The 20,335-nt window shown below is 37.0% G+C and overlaps 1 protein-coding gene across 1 annotated transcript in view; it reads left to right on the plus strand.

Moving 5' to 3' along the window:
* Positions 1-20,335, plus strand: part of Gabrb2 (gamma-aminobutyric acid type A receptor subunit beta2) — a 221,053-nt gene that overhangs the window by 180,218 nt on the left and 20,500 nt on the right. Inside the window, exons 7-9 of the mRNA XM_005071932.4 lie at positions 881-1,018; positions 2,865-3,017; positions 6,616-6,860. Of these exons, the coding sequence (XP_005071989.1) occupies positions 881-1,018; positions 2,865-3,017; positions 6,616-6,860 (536 nt within the window). The remainder of the gene's footprint in view (positions 1-880; positions 1,019-2,864; positions 3,018-6,615; positions 6,861-20,335) is intronic.

The raw sequence follows: 20,335 nt of genomic DNA on the forward strand, positions 1-20,335 counted from the left end.
CTATTGATTGTTAATATACACTGGTTTCTGTTGCATATGTCTCTGAAAACACTGTTTACAGTATAATATGTGCTATTCATTGCACTCTTGGTTTCTGTGCTCCTTTGACAAGATTCAGGGATTTGAATTAGCATTGAAACACTATGTCCTCATTTTACAGAACCACTTCACTTGAGAATATCCAATGATGAACACCCTGTGGGTCAAACAAATTATTTTTAAATGAATGCTAGCACCAATTTATTAAATGAATGTACTGTGCATTTTTAAGGAACATAATCCATACGGATCTAAAAGAAACTACTAGCACCAGTAGAATTTTCGAGGGTTTAAAAAATCTTCAGAGAATAAAAACAGAGATGTTTTGGGGAGATGTGGTACATGAATATTGAAAAACCACTCATTTCTTCATGATGAAGTCTTTTCTGACAGGAAACCAAATATGTTACAATTCAAATGTTCTATGTTGGGGGGGTATTTGATGGCATTCAGCACTAAACTGTTATTTTTTTCTTCTTTTATCATCCCTTACTCATGATTTAGGGTGATGTGATAATGTGTCATATTTCATAGATAGAGAAGATTCACAGTCACATAGATCACATCTGAACTCCATGTGCACCACTTCCTACTTCTGAGAGGATGGTGCTGTTCATTTCCCTCAGCATTTGACATCTGTGATGTCAGTGATACCTCCCTTCAGATGAGGTTGTGTGAGGTTGAAGTGTTTCAGTAGACTTGAAAGTGATTAGATGGCTAGTTCATACATCTTACTATTATTGAGTTTCTGATAAACACAGAGGCCATCTGTTACACAAGTGTTCAGAAACAGCTGTGTTTTTTTTCGGTTTTGTGCACTCATGTGTGTTTCCTCTTACAGATGGATACACCACTGATGACATTGAGTTTTACTGGCGTGGCGATGATAACGCAGTCACAGGGGTGACGAAGATTGAGCTTCCTCAGTTCTCCATCGTAGATTATAAACTTATCACCAAGAAGGTGGTTTTCTCCACAGGTGTGTAGCAGAGGGGAAGTGTTTAAGCAAAAGCAACTTCAGCATGTTTTTTTTTTCAGGATTCCTTTTCTTGGGTCTGTGTCCTAGGAAACAACAATATTGCCATGCTACAACTCCTATTTTCCAAGAGTTCCCATGGTACAATTCAGAAACACACAGGTATTTTCTGGAAGGAAATCTCAAGCAGAGCACATGTCTTCTCCTCACTTCTCATTTGCCAGAGACAAAAAGGGAGTATGGAAAGGGGGAAGAAGGAAGAGCTGGATCAGACTGAGGAGTATTGGTATTTTATTTTAGCACTTTATTTTTCCAATCATAGTTTGCCAAGGACACAGTTCATATGGCAGGGATCTATCACTATAGCATGGCATCCTCTAAAGTCCACATTTTCTTTAGAGCATGGGATTTTTATTAGCTCCACCTTCTCTTTGCACTAAGGCCTTCCAAATTTGAGATGACATGTTTCCCTCATTTCATACACCTGTAATATTGTGGGTGGCTGCATGAGCTCACTTACAAAAGATGCAGGAAGGCATTCGTTTTCTAGAAACTACTTCAGTGAAAGTAATAAGCTTACCGGAATATTCCTCTTGCTGTTTTTCTTGTTGAAATTATTCCAACAGGCACATAAATAACTTACCCTATCTCTGTAGATTTGGAGAATCGACTTTCTGCTAAGGATTCAGAAACTTGTAGAGCTGTAAACCATTTCCAGAAAAAGTTGTGTTGTGACTTAGTGAAAATGCGAAGTTGGCTCTAGCTTAAGAGGGGTGGAAAAAAACAGCCAAGACACTTCCTATAAGTCTGAGGTTTCTAAATCCCTGTAACTGGGTGGAAAGGAATTTTTCATCTCTCCTGCATTTTACAATGTGAACCTTTTACACTCCAAGACTTTACACTCCTGTATGCCTTCTCTGTAATGTTAACTCCTCAGAGTTTCACAATCAAAGCACTCAGGTCTTGTTTGATATTGGGGTGGGGTGTTTTGTTGGTTGGGTTTTTTGGTTGCCTAGTGTATACTAAGAGCTATGTCCTTAGGATAACACTGATTCTTTGCCTCCCATAAATCTTATTTAAAAGTAGTAATGTTCTACATTTTCTTGAGTGATATATTTATCTTAGACTAGTGGTTCTCCACCTTTCATAAGCTCCTTTCATGTGGTGGCCTCCAGTCATAGCATGATTTTTATTGCTAGTTCATAGCTGTAATTTTGCTATTTTTCTGAATATTCATGTCAATATAAGTCTGTGTTTTCCAGTGGTCTAGATGACCCCTATGAAAGGGTCTTTTGACCCCTGACGGGATCACAACTCACAGTTTTGGAACCACTACTTTAGACTATAACACAAGCAATTAATTTGTTAAGGAGCAAAAAGGATGTGCATTGTGAAAACTCTTGCAGATACCTGGGTGCTGATCACAAATGGAAGATGCATCCTGTGGATGCTGAAGTTGTTTTTACTGCCATTAGAGCCTACCGCTTTATTCTTATATTTAAAAGAATTATAGGGTAAATGTATTAAGAAAGAATTGAAAGAGGGAACAGAGTAACTGCTCCAAATTGCATTGTCTTCACAGTTGCAGAGGATAAATGTCTTTGATGTAGTATATGAGGCTGAGCAGGAAGAACAAGGATTCTTTAGTTGCTGGTAAGAACAGGATATATTCCACACTTGAGTCCCCCCTGTTCATTAAAATACCTGGGATCTCAAACTGGATTTACAGGAAACCTATGCTCCTCACCAGCAGCTAAAACTACATTTAGGGAAGAAATACAAACTTTTTATGGGCCTTCCCCTAAAAATATTGATGGATAATGATGATGCTCTCAAATTGCCTCTCTAGGTTCTTACCCCAGATTGTCCCTCAGCTTTAAGCTGAAGAGAAACATTGGCTACTTCATCCTGCAGACATACATGCCGTCCATTCTGATTACCATCCTCTCGTGGGTCTCCTTCTGGATTAACTATGATGCTTCTGCTGCACGAGTTGCATTAGGTAGGCCATTGGCAAACTGTGAGTCCTCTCTCTCCCGTTTCCTTTCTCCCTCTCCCCTTTCTCTGCATTTTCTCTATCTCCCTCTCCCCCATCCTTCCTTTACCCTCCTGTGTGTGTGTGTGTGTATGTGTGTGTGTGTAACATGAACTTTCTTCACCCAGAATTTTGGGTCACACAATAAGACTGGACTGTTCACATTACAAGAGTTCAGCTGTGAGACTTTGGTGATCATCTGATTCAGCGTTAAATCAATTAAACACAAATTAAAATTTTTCCCTGTCAAAATTAGTTAATGGTAGAGCTGTTGGTAATGAAATTGGTTTCATTAGTTTGATAGTCTCATCAACACATATTTCACATAATAATACTTGCATAATTGCACAATCTGTCTCCATGCTTATTCTCCTGTGAAATGCTTCCTTTATTCCCCACCTCAGGATGGATATGTGCTATCTAACAAATGTATAAGCAAAAATTTTTCTGAGGGCGTATTCGCACTTCAAGGCCCATGTAGAAGACAGAAGACAAAAGAGTCAAAATACTGGGACATCCACTGTAGTATTGTCCATCATATGTCTGTTATAACACCAAATTTGAATAACTTTTAATAACTTGCATTTCATAAACATTTTTATGAGATTCATGTAAAGTAAATTGTATGACCTCTTGCACAGATTTTACTGTTTACATTTCTGACCATTCCCTTTAAAATAAGGGATTGTTTGACTTCATCGTAAGACTCTGATTCAGTCATTTCACTCGCTTAAAAACCATTCATTTTGCATCCAAAAACATTTGCTTAGCATCTAACATGTGCTGACACAATGAGCTACTGAAAATGCAATTCTCCTTTTCTGAAAGTTACATTCTAGCAGGAAAAGATAGATAAGAGTCCTAACAGCAAGGACATGGAAGCAGCCTCGATGTCTACTAAGAAAAGAATGTATAATGAAAATGTGAACCATATACACAGGGAATTTTATTTAATTATAAAAAATAAAATTTGAGGAAAATTTGCTTAATATGAAAATTACATTAAGTGATGCTATCAGAAAGAAAAAAAATGTCACCTTTTTAACTTATGAAAACCATAACTTTTAATGTTTATATGTATAAATATGTGCACGAGTGTCAATGAAGCGGGAAATGTAATCATCAGGGCACAAAAAGAGGTGTGGTGTTGAGGAAAGGAAAGAGGGCGACAGAGCACACATGAAAGCAGGAAGTTGGGTACTAGAGTGGAAAGGCAGCAGTGGGACACAGGGCTGGAGACAAAGACGGAAATTGAGCAATACAAATGATGTTTGAAAATGTCATAATGAACTTTACATGCCCATTTAAAAAAATAGAAAATAAGAAAGTGAAGAGCTACAAAACATGATAACATCCAGTGAATCCATAGAGAGGAGTCAGCAACATTTTGTAGCTATGCCTTGGGAGTGTTATCATGATCAAGGGTGACCTCACTCAAGAGTTGTTACAGGAGAAAAGACTTCAACAAAATAAAGATCCAGAAAAAATATCTGAGTGGTTATAGTTCAAGCCCCTGAAGCTCAGGGATTTGAACAAACAGGAATATGAGTGGGATCCTGCAGAGGACTGGAGAGATGCCATAGGAAAAGACAGTAGGTGATGGGAGACTAAGGGACTTAAAGCTTTGATTTTATTCCTCATGAAGTAGAGACACTGAATAGATAAATGATAGAACATAATTTCAGTTCTATGGGGGGAGTATTGAGTGCTATTAAGTTAGATTGAGATGGATCAAGGGTGAGGGTGGAAGGGAGGAGCAGTGACTTCCAGCAATATATTAAGTCTCTGTCACTTGTGTTCTTAGAGTAATAACCCACCTGTATAGGCTAACAACAGATACAGTTTCTATGTAGTAGTTTTGTGGTAGTCTCCCGTAAGCACTGAAAGAGCCCCTGGAGAAAGGTCTGTATGTAGTAATATTTCTGTGCTCTTTTAGGCAAAGATTCATGTTCATAAAACAGTAATAAAGAACTGGAAGCAATAAACCCTGCTTTCATAAAGTAAAATTCTAGTATCTATTATACAAAGATGTAACTTATTGATGCCTTAAGAGAAGTGCCTAAAATACCTTTGTATTTGAATCACTTATTATCAGGTACACAATTATTTTCAAGTGATTAATATTAAAGTCAGCAATGCCAGGTTTGGTAAATGTGTAATATAGTATATCCTGTAGGAGAAATGACAAGGAGTAAAAGAAAATTGAAAGTATTCCAAAACAAATAATGAGGAATATGTGAAATCTGTAAGAAAACACCTTATCTAAAGTGGAACTGGGGTCCAGACTAATTTTGTGTAGCTACTCATGAGGTTCTACTAATAACAAAATGAAAATCATTAAGGAGATAGAATTAAATGAGGAAACTGCACCAGAGAAGCCTTTGAAAAATGAAATTAAAGTTTTGAGAGGTGATTTAGGGTAGCTTGGAAGGTGAAGGTCCATGGCATCCGAGTTCAGATGGTGTCAGTACAACTTCTCACTTTTGTGACAGTGGCCTCTGTGCTTTGTTTTCTCATCACTATTTTGCTACAAAGCTGAAGTGTATTATACAGAGGACTCTGAACTCCCAGTGATTTTACCTTCCAGTGACAGCTTTGAGACTAACTGCTCTCCACTGTTGGAGATGCCTGCTAGCTGGACAAGAGATTAGAGTCTGACCCAGAGTGACATTTCCAATAAGGACCTCTATAACTTATCTGTGTCTCACATCTGTATGTTATGTATTCAGCTGTCCAACTCAAAAACATGAGCACTCTGGCTCCTGTTTCTTTAACCCTCTGTCTTCAGTTTCCAAATGTTTGCACTGATTTGTGTTTCATCTGTATAATTTACTTTCATTTTTATTTGTTTATAAGGATCTTCATGGAAACCTTTTAGCTGGTATTCTTTGTCCCTGCCTCATACTGTGTTCCTCCATTCCTCACACTGCCATCAGAGTGATTTTCCTAAATTCCATGTGTCCATATTTGTGCTTCCCAGTCTGCATCTGGCCAGCATTCAGTGTTCTCTCTCATTTGGCAGGCCCTCATTTGACCTCTGTTCTTCTCTAATAGATCTATAAAGATCTTGAAATCATGTTAAAGTGTGTGAACTCTCTCAAAACCAACCTTTACATGATTTTTTCCACTCATGATATTATGTAGTCTTGGTTAACCTTTCATCTCCAGTCTCCTGTTGCCTGAGAAACACCCACTCATTCTTCAGAAAGCAACCCTATAATCCACATTCTTGCTCCTGACGCATCAGGAATGTGAACCAGGGTCATCTCTATACTAGTTTTGACAAAACATACATGTCTATCATAATATTTAATTCTTATTTCTAAGCCCAACTTCATATATAACTTCAAATAGAAAATACAATTAAAGGAAATTTCCCATAACAACTCATGTTCACTGTAAGTTAACGTATGCATATTTCCAGGTAGGGCCACTAGGTTGTTCTATGATAAATCTCCATCAAATATATCAGTACATATAAATAAATAACACTAGCTTTTGTGAGAACAGTAAGGAAACACGAATGTTATTTCTCTAACATTTCCTCTTTTCTTTCTTTCTCCAGGTATCACAACTGTCCTAACAATGACCACAATTAACACCCACCTCAGGGAAACGCTCCCTAAAATTCCCTATGTAAAAGCCATCGACATGTACCTAATGGGGTGCTTTGTCTTTGTCTTCATGGCCCTGCTGGAATATGCATTGGTCAACTACATCTTCTTTGGGAGAGGACCCCAGCGTCAAAAGAAAGCAGCTGAGAAGGCTGCTAATGCCAACAATGAAAAGATGCGCCTGGATGTCAATAAGGTACATTTACAGGGAAAACAGTTCTCATTGCTTATGCTCATAGAGTAATGCTGTAGAGCTTGATAGACTTCCTAAGACATAGAGAAACAGGGCCTGGAGAAGGGAATGGTAATATTCTCCCAAAATTACAGAGATAATAGTTGAGAAACAAAAATTGACTCCCAAAATGCATCACCCATGCTTGGATGCCCTTTCTGTTAACAATGGGGATGTTCAAACTTCATTACCTGATAACCACACAGGCTGTTTTCTTCATATGAGAATTTTATGTAATAATTAATTTACATTTCTCTAAATTTACTTATTCATTTAAATTTATCTAAAAAGAAAACTTAATTTCATCTTACTCAATAGTATTTGCTGGTACATGACCTTAAATATAACATAAAACTACATTATTAAACTGTTGCTTATACTACTTAATGAAGGCTCTGGACCTGAGATCCACATTCTCTTTGACTTAAAATAGATATAAACAACTTCAGAAATGAGTTAATTACCTACCAACAACAACTTGAGATGTTTTTCTCCTCCAAGTAATCAAAATGATAAGAAGAAGTAGGGAAAAGAGGAGTAATTTTCTCAAGTGACACAGGTTACTTAATGTCTTGCCCAGGTACCACTTACCCCAGAACACTTCCCTGCATGAGCAACTCCCCCCAGCACCCATTTTCCTTAATTCAAGGAGGATAAATGACTTCCTGCACAACTTTACACACTGTTTCATCTTGAAGACAGATTTTCATCTCAGTGAAATCTCCTCAAGAGAATTTTTGAAAGACTAAATCCTGGTTTCTCTTATGTCTGGGCATCATACATTTTATATTCTAGTTTAGGAATCCTCTCTTTCAGAGTTTTAGTAGTAGTCTTAATGGAGGAGAGCATCTCTGATCCAAATGTAACTTCATCTGATTTGCTATTGTATTACTTTCTGCTCTAAACAGTTGCATGTTTGAACTTTTTGAGATTAAATAATGTTTTTGCTTTACATCTGTCCTAGTGTTTATGAAATATTATGTAATACAGGACTGATTACATAGTTTATGCTGATATCTTGGAGAAGAAGAATTTATTTAAACCACCTGTACTTATTAAACTTAACAATAATTAACTGGGTCACTGACATCTTAATGCCTTTGACTTCAATTTAATTCCAAGGATAGAACACAAGTGAGCTCCACCACTGGAATTTACTTGTAGCCTACTCCACGGAAGATCCTGAGTCATGTTCCCAAATTAACCATAAGTCTGATAATTGTTTGCAGACTATTTTTTAATTAAAGACTCTTCTCCCTCAGAAGATGATATCTATAATGATAGACTTTATATGTAATCTCTGAAAGCCAATAAGCATGGAGTCTAGGAACTTTCAATTTATTGCCAGTGATCAGGTATTCCATAGCTGGAACCTTTAGGCTGGTAGACAGCAAAAAGCCAGCCTATTGGTATGGCTTTCTCAATTTGACAAATAAGAATGCTGTTAAATCCTTTTCATGATTTACCAAATATTGTATCCCAAGTAAAGATAACAGAAATAATACTAAATAAAACTGTCTCCTAGGACTAGGGATTGAAATGATTTTAAACAATTGCCTAATGCAAGACTGACTTAATAAGATAACATTTGATCCCTTTATACCTTCATCTACTTGTTCTTTTTATACTAATTTGCATTTAAATGATAAATTTAAGATTGAATCAGTGGAGATTTTAAAGAAGTGAAACCTAAAGGAGCCTTACAAAGTTTTAAATTCAATTGTTTCCGGATGGAAGCAGAGAAAAGCTCATGGAATAGGCACTTCTTAATAATGAAAAGTCCATCATCCTGACTGAAGGTGGGCACAGTGTATTCTTGACAAAAAAAGAGAGAACAGAGAGGTATGCCAAGGCAGCTCCTACTACAGTGGTTCTCAAAACAGGGGAATCTGTCCCACAGAGAAGTTTGACAATGTCTAGAGACATTTGGATTTTTTGACAAGCTAGAAAATGGTTGTTGCTACTGGTATTTCATGTGAGGCACCCAAGGGTGCCAGTAAACATCCCATAATACCCAGAATAGTTTCACATGCTACAGAATCATCTGGCCCAGAGCACCTAACCTTCCTACTTCAGACCTGAGAAACAGTGGCCTTTTCCCCTGCCCCCAAATAATATATTTGAGTTGGTTTCCTTTCTTCTTGACCACATGATTTGACCGTTTTTATTTGATCAGATCCCCAGTAAAACAATCAAGCACAATAATTCCACATCAAATTTTGAAACAATCAGGTTTACTATTTGGCCATATGTGAAAATAGAAGGAGCCAACCTGTCTGGCCTTCAATTCTTCATCAGTATAATAGGGCCAATTCTTTTGTCATAAAGTCATTATGAATAGATTATTTGAACATTATTATGATAATGTGAAAAGAGTGTAAGAGAACCTTCATTACCTAGTAGCCACTCATTAAATAGTATGTGTCAATAAAAATGATATATTAAGCACTACTGCTTTCATATTAAATAGGCCATCTACATACCAAGTAGTACTGATTCGAACCAAAGTAGATTATTACCTAAAAAGGAATATATGTATGTCAGAAATTACGATTACAGCAAGGAGATCACCTTTTCAAAGCAACCAATTGTGTCAAATTCTGTCAGTCATTTCATGGGGTAGCGCATCATTTTGATTAGATTAAGACAAAAAGATGCCCATGTAGCATTTAAGATACTGACTTTCCTTTCAACGCAGCATGAAAGGTCAGAGGAGATCCATATTGAGTTCTGATTATGCAATCCTTTCTTTTGTGCTGGTATCATGCATAATGCCACTATTTCTTATCAGAAATATCCCTTCTTTCAAGCGTAATTCTAAGGTTATTTTCCCCCAAGATTGGATACATAATCAGCTAAGTATTGTTATCTCCTCTAGCAAAGAAAAGAATCAGCTGCTAGAAGAGGGATTAGATTTTTCCCCCTGCTTTGATGACTTCCTAGAAATGGAAAGACTGGGTCTGTTAAGCTGTGGTGAGTTTTAAACTGCACAGTCCCAAGGTCAGGGTGGGATGAGACAGGGAAGGTCAAAAGGAAAAGATGGGGTTGCTTCTGGATTTTCTTTACTTCTATTTATCATCTGCTGTTATTTTTTTGAAAACATATTTCAGCTTTTAAAGTACTTCCCATCCTTTCACTTAAGTAACTCAGAAACCAAAGCTAATAAGGAAAACACACAATAGCTTCATTTACACAGGAAAGTTAATCAAGGCCCTAGTACCTGCTCTGTAATTAGTGTGTGCTCCACAGCACTGACGAAAACAAAAGTACAACTCTCATTCCATATTAGTCCATCTGTGCAATCGGCAACCTGTGCATGACAATCCATAACAGTGTCTCTTCTAATTCTCCCCATGTAACAATCTATATTGTAAACTACTAAGAATTTAAAATCAACTTCAAACCAGTGTCTCCCATCTCCTTACTTAACAATCTATACTTTAAACTAAGATTTAAAATCGACTTCAAACCAATGTCTCTTTCACCTCTCTTTATATAACAATCTATACTGCAAACTACTGAGAATTCAAAATCAGCTTCAAACCAGCATGACACTTACTGATGTTTTCCTCAGGAGTCTTCTACAGTAATTCAAAATGTATGATACACTCCACCCCTCAAAATGAGAAAAATATGCAAAATCTATTTTGGTGCGAGCAAAGCCTATCTATGTGCTTTCAGGTGTGGGTGTGTGTGTTTTCTGATAGAATTTGCTTTTGGCTGATTTGCTTCCATGGCTAAAGTTACACACCCACACACACACACACACACACACACACACACACCCACACACCTTTCCCTGCTTTATGCTTTGAGTGGTTTCCTGAGTTCTTTTTCTGCTGGTTGCTATGTATTTGTATATTCGAGAATCTAGTCATTCTTGCAATTTCAGCCTTGGTTACTTCACACTTGAAATCCCTCCAATCTGCTTTTTTTGTATTGTTAAACCTACAGCCACCAGTTTTCTAAAAAAAAAAAAAAAACTCTTCCAAAAAAATCCCCATTTGATGTTCTTTATTCTACATTAGGGTGTTGTGACTCTGTGTCGTCCTTATGACTTTGGTGAATCTTTTGTAATGCAGAGCAGCTAAGACCTTTTTAATGCACACCCAGTGCTTAGAATTAACTCGGAAAATTCTTTTGAAAACCAACTAATCAGCATTCTCCCATCCTCCATTAACATTGGTCTTTTTCTTTATGCTTCCTGAAGCCAATAGCATTTATGTATACCAAGCTCACCGTAATTGCTAGTGCCATCAGTCAACTTAATTAGCACACTCTCTGCTTTGTCTTCTAGATTTTTTATAAAGATATTAAACAAAATTGGACCCAGTATCGATCCTTGTGGGACCATAATGGAAACCTCTCCCCAACTAGACGGATTACCAATTACGATTTCTCTCTGTATACGGTTAGATAGCCAGTTTTAAATCCATGTGCTTATATTTCTGTTTGGAACAAATTTGTTTAGCTGTTCCCATTAAAATAATGTTTGGAATTCATAAAGATAATCCATAGGCATGTGCCCTCACATTTGAGTCTAACAGAAATCTCCCCTGAAGACCTACTTGAGTCTTCAATATAATAAACTGTGTGGACATCAGATTTGAGAAAATTTTTGCAATGCTAGAGAACAAAGCAAGTAGGATGATTTGCATATGCCCATTGTTTATTTGGAGAGATTGCAGTATTACAAGATAGCTTGGCTTTCCTTGTTTTTAGTGCTGGGTGTTTTGAACAGTTGAGTGAGTAAGAAGTTAAACTTTTCTTCAGTTGTTTAGAATATTGGAATTCAGAAGCTTTATGTTCTGCCCTAGATTGTTTGTAACCAAGATTGTTATATTTGCATCAAATCCTTGCTTTATTGTTATCTATTTTTATAAATAAGCATTATTTTGGCAGGCCTGACACTATTTTCATGAGAGACAAAGACACTAATTGAAAGTATTCTGTCCAAAACTGGTAATCAAGTTTCAATCTATTTTTACTGAGATCTGGGGTTCTGAATCCCCATGTCTCTGACCTCAGTTGACAAACTGTCCATCATATCACCTTCAAAATAAGAGGAAGAGAAAGAATACAATAAACCTTAGCCTTCCATTTAATCATCCACCATTAGTTCATTGGCACGACTTGATTTTGTGTTTTAATGTTCATTTCCTGATGGAGATGAAGTGATTCTGACGGCTTTTTAACATTTCCTGTGAGGACTTGACGCCTGGGGGTTTTGAACATTGTATTTTTAAATACTTTGGCTTCACTAGTATTGACACTTCATTCTTTGGTCTTTGTGCCATTCTCTGAGGAATGGCAATCAGTTTGAATAGAAGTTGGTATTTAGACTAATGACAACAATTTTTGAAGAATGTTGCTTGTTTTTCTTTAAAAACCTAATTGAATTATTACAGTTAGTCTGATGATTGGATAAAACACCAAGAAAATTCAGAACATCCTCTCACCATGAGAATATTATGAAGAAATTTTGCTTCTTATGTGCCAAGTTGCTTGAGTGATAGCTTGAAAGAGTCAATATTCTATGGCTCAATGATCAGGACCCTTGCTTTTCAAGATCTGTTTTCACATATCTGGTTAAAGAGAATGAGCAACAGTATACAATGAAGTATGAAGTTTAATGTTTTCTGACTTGGTCTATTTTCCCAGATATGTCTTCATTCTCTTCTTACACTCTTTGTTTTATGTTTGTAGTCAGAATTTGAAATATGAATTAACACTGATCATTTTACATAGTTTTTTAATTAGAGCTGGAATATGCTAAATAATCAAGATGTTCCTTGCAATCATGGGAAGCAGAAAGATGTCTGACTTTCTAGAATAAGACTGAAAAGGGTCTACATTGTGTTATTGTCTTCTTGAGCTGTATGGCATTGGATAGTCTAATGTTTTAAGTTTTTGGCAGAAAACTGAAGTTACTAATTTCTGCCTTGTTTACCTGCTAAGATGACTGAGTTAATATTCTAAGGACGTATACAATACCAGGATAAGAGCACCCAGTTATCAATTAAAATTGCCCAGTAATATTGGGATGGTGGCAGAGATTTAGCAAAGGCAAACAACTGTATCTCCACACACGGGTATAACCATCATTAATATTGCCTTTGCTTCAAGCTTGGGCTATTCTTTTATAGAGATAATCATCTTCTACCATCAGATTTATCACTAGTTTTCCACATTTTCAAGTATAAATCAAAATAATGGAGGCAATATTTTATACTGAATGTCAAATCCTCAGGAGTGTCTACTACAAACAACTATAAAATGAGCATCATATTGCTGACATTTTTTGTACACTGTTAATTCCTGATATAAAAATAGAACACTTTTGGTCCAGAATGAAATGACGTCTATTTACATATCACTCCCTATATTGTTCTGTGTGTGGTTTGCTCAGATATTGGCACCATAGAGAAGTGTACCATGTGTATATTTCACCTCTAAAATGAGAGGAAGAAAACAGAAAGAACACATTTTATTCTGCCCAATTAAGCATTAGAGAGAGGAAAGACTAAAATAATACTAGATCTATTTTATCTTCTGTCTAAAAAGTCATATACAATAAAACAGAAATTGAAAGGTGAAGCAAGAAAACAAATGAAAGCAACACTCCCTCCAACTGAAGCACTTCACAGAAAATATATGTAAACAAGGACAGGGTTAATGCAAGCAGAGTTCAGAGAAATCTACCTAAGATGCACATAAGCAAATACATCTCAAGATCATGTTTATGATAAAATTTATATGAAGAGTAAAATGGAGAAAAAGCAAAAGATCAGAAATGGTAATGGGGATTAAGGGAGTAACTGGGCAGACTGAGGCACTATAACAAAGGCTGATGACCTGAGTTTAATTTCAAGCACCACATGGTATAAGTAGAGAAATTATTGCTACAAGTTTTGCTCTGATTACCTCATACAAGCATAACACATATACATATACAAATTCACACACACACACACGGAGTGGGGGGGAGGGCACAGATCTGAAGGCAAAATGATCTTTCTGGAGGCTAGAAAATTAGTGTGGAAATATTACATTTGCATCAACTAAAACTAAAAGGATCACTATAAAAAGGCAACCCCTACCTTAAAAAGAACATCTAGCCCAGACAGTTTCCACAAGAAATCCTTTCAAACATTAGAATGTGGTTACCTTCAGCTGTACTAAAATTCTTGCAGGACAAAGCAGGAAGGAAAACTTACAACTGATCTAGAAGTTCACCACAAATAAATAAGGGCAAAACATTATTAAAACTCTATAAACTATAGACCTATAGATTTACTTCAATAATGAATAGCAATGGAAAGGAAAAATCATTAGATAGCTATATCCAGAGAAGACCCAGGCTAACTTTAAGATGTGTGTTATCTTGAACTACAAGGATAATATGCATAAAAGTTGAAAGAGTGAAAACTTTCTCCCCCTGTAGACACTAAAAAGACTGCTCATAAAACTTCAGTATCTATTATTGGCTATAAATGAAAAATAACTTCGTAAAGTGGACAATCAGATATCCTAAAGAAAGTAAATTAATATTGTCTGAAAGTGTTCAACTTTAAAACAAATGATCAGCCTCTTAAAACTCCTGAACTTTGGGTGAGGAACACATAATATGAATATTTAATTTCTCATTCTTTCTTATGCCTGCATTTATCAATGCATGAGTAATTTCACAATAATTATTTTACATGGAGAGAGTCTCAGATTATAAAAAATGAGGTAAAATTTCTATGGTCAGGAAACAATTTCTTCCTGAGAAAACCTTAAAAGGCGTATGAAATGTTTATTAAATAAAAGAAAGAAGAGAAAGTGTGTGTTCCATGAGCAGCTCTGGGAATCAAGAGCTGGCATCAAATTTTATTAACCACCTTCCTATTAATATTGAATTATTTCACAACAAGAAAAAAATGCAACACCTCCAGCAAGTTTCATGTTCCTATGTAAATTCAGGATTGATAGGACCTCTGCTACAATGATCTTTGTGAGATAGCTTGATGCTTATTTAATTTTGGCAAAGGGTACCTAGGGAGACATAACAAAAATGGACACTGACATGATTTTTGAAATCTCCCTGGACAATAAACAAGCTGTCTATTTTCCTCACTTCTACCAGCTCTGAGTATAGATATTTCTGGAAGATGGATGAGCTCCAGCAGGCTTCCTCCCCAGATTCAAAGGATACCTTAAAGAGGTTCCTCAAAGAGGAGTTTTGCTGAATACCTGAGTCAGGAGAGGGGTAGGCAGCCAGGCTCAGCTGCCTCCTTGAGAATACACTGTACTATTGAGTCCACATACAAAAACACTACTTCATGGAGTATTACACATTTCCTCAGGCTGGGAGCAAGGACTATTATTGTTATTGGAAACATCCATGAAGAGCAATATGATAATCCAATACATGTATGCAGTATGCTCTGTTTAAACTAGGATAATTAATGTTTTAATCATTTGTTCAGTATTTAATTCTAGGAACCTTCCGTTTATCTTCTATATCTTCCAGCAATATACAAGGTGATAATGAATTATCACATCCCTGTGGTGTGGGGTATTAGAGCTTCCTCCTCTAATGTTTGCTACACATTATCTAACTCCCTTCTCTCACCCCCATACCTTACACCTTCATAATCCCTTGTAGTCACAGTTCTGCACTCAATGACGATGTTTAAGGCTCAGGGATTATTTGAGAATGCTGGCCTAACTGAAACCAAACACATGAGTTTTGTTCCTGTGACAGTCTCTCAGCTACACTTCGTTCTGTTTCTAATTGCCTTTGGCAGGGTAGCATAGAATCTCCCACAAGAATACAGATTTGGAAAGAACATCATGAATGTGATGATAGTTCACTAAATATTTACCAAAGGATTGCTTCTAGAGAATAGCAGTCTCTTTATTGATGGCTTAAGGGTACAGAGAGTTCTAGCTTCATGAATCCAGCTTCACCTTTGATTGGAGACAGCCTATTCAAGTCTCAAGACTCATTTTTAGCAGTGTGTGTTTGGGGTGGAAGGACAGTGATCTCCAAAATATCCTTTTGCACAGTGGGACTTTCAGCTCTGTCATGAAATGGTGGTCTTAAGAATTAGGACAGAAGGTAGGCAGAAAATTATTGAAAGAGCAGCTGTCAGTTGCAAATGGCAACTATGACTTTGAACAGTTAGAGCAGAAGGACAGAGTTAAGAATGTTTTCTGGTTTTTAACTTTCACTTCTAAATTCCATGCTGTCATAACACTGGGTCTGCTGGAACTTGCCCTGGACACTATTAGATGATTATAATAGTATCAGCAGTCATAATTAACTGTTCACTAGTTCATTCAATATGCAGATAATGCACATTACTCAGTTTCACAGGAGGAGGTTGTTGCATTTAAAGGTGTGCTCAGGAAAAATGAAAAATATCACAGAGTAAAATACAAATTTTCATTCTGAAAAAAATGTAAGTGGGAAAAAGTCACTCATTCATCCACTGTAAGAATAGCATTTCACTCTAAGGGGACATTTGAAAGATCTTTTCATTATTAACAAAGAGACTAATCCATAAACAGAAGTGACTAGTCCAAGGTCACACAACAATTAGATAACTAAGGCAAGTGCTCTGGTATGGCATGCCCCATTACAGCACTGTCTTCTATCCCAATGTTGAAAGTGTGTAATAATTTGATCTGTAGGGCACTTCAATCCCTTTATCCCAACAAAAATGGCTCTGAGAGATATGAATACACAGGACATTATTTAGGTAGACTGAAAATCATTTTGTCCCCACCTTTGTCCACTCTGTAGCAATGAGCGTATTATTCAAGTCTCAAATATTGATATCTCTTAAAAGCACATACTTACTAAGGTTGTATAAAATCAGAAATCAATGAAGTCATCTGCTTGAAATGTCTCCAATTACCCACTATCCCAAAACACAGTTACATAGAGGGTCATCTTAAGGCCACAATATTTAAATCACCAACATCCTAAATAACCCTTAGCTCTATTTCTGGCTTAGTATTAGGTCAGAATTTCTGATTGCCAGAGAAGATAAATTTTAGTAAAATCTCCAATGAAGTCACATGACCACAAAAATGTTCTCCTTTATAAAGTGTCAAGTCATCAACTAAGCACTGTGTTCTGGCATATCTTCTAAATTTTTTTCTTTCATTTCCTTGCTCAAAGTGTAGCCTCTATGGTCCAGAGTTTAGCAACATTTACTCTCTGCCATCATCATCAAACCTCTGAGCTAAGGGAAATTGGCTGCTAGAATGGGGCACAGGGATGTTTGATAAGGCTATGTCAGATTAACAGCAGTTCTCCTAAGGAGAGAGTTGGGGAGGCAGAGTAGGGGGTGCATTTGATAAGTGCTCACTAGGGTAATTCAGCGTGTAATTGGCAAAATGCACAGAAACCATCAGACCACAGCTGAGTAAGAAATCATTGACTGCTGTGGAGATTATAGCTCCGTCTGCAGCCCCAGTTTTTTCCTGGGAGGTTTATGTGGAGCCTTACTTGTGGTTAACCCAGATGCTTGAGTGAGGAACATTGTATGCATGTACATTTGCAGAGTCTCGGTTTTTTTTTAATCAGATATCATCACCGTTTAGAATGTCAAGTGACATGGTCAGGATTGATGATTATCACAGTTCCTGTCAACCTTTAACATGCATTCAAGTAACCTAAGGACCCTGTTAGGGTGCAAACTCTTAGTCTGTAGGGTGTAAGTCAAGGTTTCAGATTCTGTGATCTCTGCACCCTTCCCTGTGATACCACGGCAACTGTTCTATGGTTCCTATGAAATAGCAAAGATCTAGCTGTGGGAACGCAAAGAAGTACTCCTTGAGTACCAACTCCGGATGACTCATGCTGCCTTGATAGCTACACTGAGGATGCTGCGATTGAATCCAAGAGCAGCTGGTCCATTAGCATTGTCTATCTTGAACTTAAGAATAGACATCACCTGCATAAATCATCTCATGTAACATGCAGAAGCTGAAATCCAGAAATTTCAGTGATATATTCACGATCCCATACAAGCCAGTAAGTTACTGGGCTAGGACTATATAAAGCTGGAATGCATGCCTAGATTTCTCTCTTTCTCTCTCTCTCTCTCTCTCTCTCTCTCTCTCTCTCTCTCTCTCTCTCTCTCTCTCTCTCTCTCTCCCCTCCCTCCCTCCCTCCCTCCCTCCCTCCCTCTCTCTCTCTCTCTCTCTCTCTCTCTCTCTGAGTTGCACATTTTAATCACAGATTGCATGTGAAGCTGTTTTAAAATAACTTTCCTCTCGCTTCTATAATTGTCATAAGCAGTCACAGAATCTAATTTGGATTCATAAAGTCAGGGTACTCAACCTCTGCGTAGCTGAGACTCTGGAAGAACTCAGTGACTTTTACTAAAGAATTTCCCTGATCTTCAGTTTTCTTGTTTGTGAGATTAACAGATACACACCTAATGTTTCAAGTTTGTTCTGATGCTGTAGAGAACAGCAGGCTAAATGATTTAAAAACACATTGAAGAACTTGGGTGACTTAAATAAAGTCAAAAAGAGCTGATTTAAAATGTTATATCATTAAACTTTCCTCAAAAGATTATTACATTAGCCCTGTAGGGTACAATCCCAGCACTCAGGAAGCTGAGGCAGAAGGATAGGTGAAAATCTGAGACTAAACTAGAATTCTAGGGTAGCCTGGGCTACAAAGGAAGAACTTGCCATTCTCTCTCTCTCTCTCTCTCTCTCTCTCTCTCTCTCTCTCTCTCTCTCTCTCTCTCAGCCTTGGGTGAAATTTTATCTGAAGAGATAGCTAATTCTTATAATGAGATTCTTCTGATTTTCTGCCACTGTTTAATGACAATAAAACTAGAAAGAGGGAAGAACCAAGCCAAGGCAACTCCAAATCTTTTTTAGTAGCCTTGTTCAGCTGGGCAGTGGTGGTACATGCCTTTAATCCCAGCACTTGGGAGACAGAGGCAAGCAGATCTCTGTAAGTTTGAGGCCAGCCTGGTCTACAAGAGCTAATTCTAGGATAGGTTCCAAAGCTACACAGAGAAATCCTGTCTCAAAAAAATAAAAATAAAAACCAAAAACAAAAGCAAAACAAAACAGAACCCCTTGTTCTGATACAATACTTTCATATTAGCCAAAATATTTCATGCTTCCTCTTTCTTGCCCAGAGGGCATTTCCTTCGAATGCAGGAGCCTACTAGGAAGCAGTCCTCCTTCTCTTAGGATATTTTGTCTTTTCCATTGCAACACCAATCACTGGCAGAGAGAAGGGGAGGAGTAATGAGTCTGGCTTAAAGCCATCAGGCTCACACTTGTGACAGGAAGTCACTGCTACTCTATCACAGGGGAATTGTAGAATCATTTGAAAACTAAAACACTGGAGAAAAGACATCAAAAAATAGTGTTGTCTGCCTAAATAGTTTGCATTTGTACTTATTCTATGTGTTGTAGATTTGGCAAGTTACTAGAATCTTAGAAATGGTGACCTTTTGTCATTTGACCAATGGAGTTACTGTCTAATCATATGCCAGACATATGGCTGGATCTACTGAATTAGTTTTCAATTGCTGTAAAATATAGTCTGAAACAAATCAACTTATAAGGACAAAGGTTTATTTGTCTTACAGTTTTAGAGGTTCACTCTACATCTCATTGCTCCTATTGCCAGTAGGAACATATCCACATCATGATAAATGTAACTTGGCATAGTTAGGATTTTCAAAATTAAGAATAGGTTTTAAAAAGGCACTAGAACATCAAAATCTCCTTCATGAGCATGCCTACAATGACCTATAACCTCTTAGTATCCCTATGTCCTAACCATTACATTGTCTCCCAAAAGCACCACAGGCTCTATTCTAAGCCTTTAACATGTGAAACCTTGGAGGATAATAAATACTATTAATCAATCCTAAAATGGCCAAAATATAACACTCCATTTTATATTATATTAGTTCTCCTGAAGTTGGCATACGAAACAATGTGTTTCATTGCGATGTTTGCATAGATGCTTCAGTCTTGTTGGTCCTCTTTCCCCACTTCCTTTCGAATACTCTACTCCCATGTGATAGTTTCTGGTCTCCCTCTGCAATCTTACTTTTTCTTTTGGAGCTTATGTGTTCTGTCACCTTCTTTTCATTCCTGTATTTTAACAGGCAAGGAGTTGAGATTCAGTGGAGCTTACATTACTAAGCCAAGATCATACAGCAAATTGGTAGATGAGCAAGAATTCAAAGCTGCCTTCGCAGTTTATATCTGCAAATTTAGTTAACTACATAAATGTCCTTGTCTCTATTCAAATTTTAGATGTGACTATACAAAGAACACACAGAGAATGTGAATTGCATATTATCATTATCATCATAATGAGTCTGTCTTTATTGATGCATTTCATTTGCAGGAAGAGATATTTATTTTCCATATATAAATGGAATAAGAACTAGTCT

Source organism: Mesocricetus auratus, unplaced genomic scaffold (genome assembly GCF_017639785.1).
Source record: "Mesocricetus auratus isolate SY011 unplaced genomic scaffold, BCM_Maur_2.0 Super-Scaffold_100007, whole genome shotgun sequence".
Taxonomy (NCBI): Eukaryota; Metazoa; Chordata; class Mammalia; order Rodentia; family Cricetidae; genus Mesocricetus; species Mesocricetus auratus.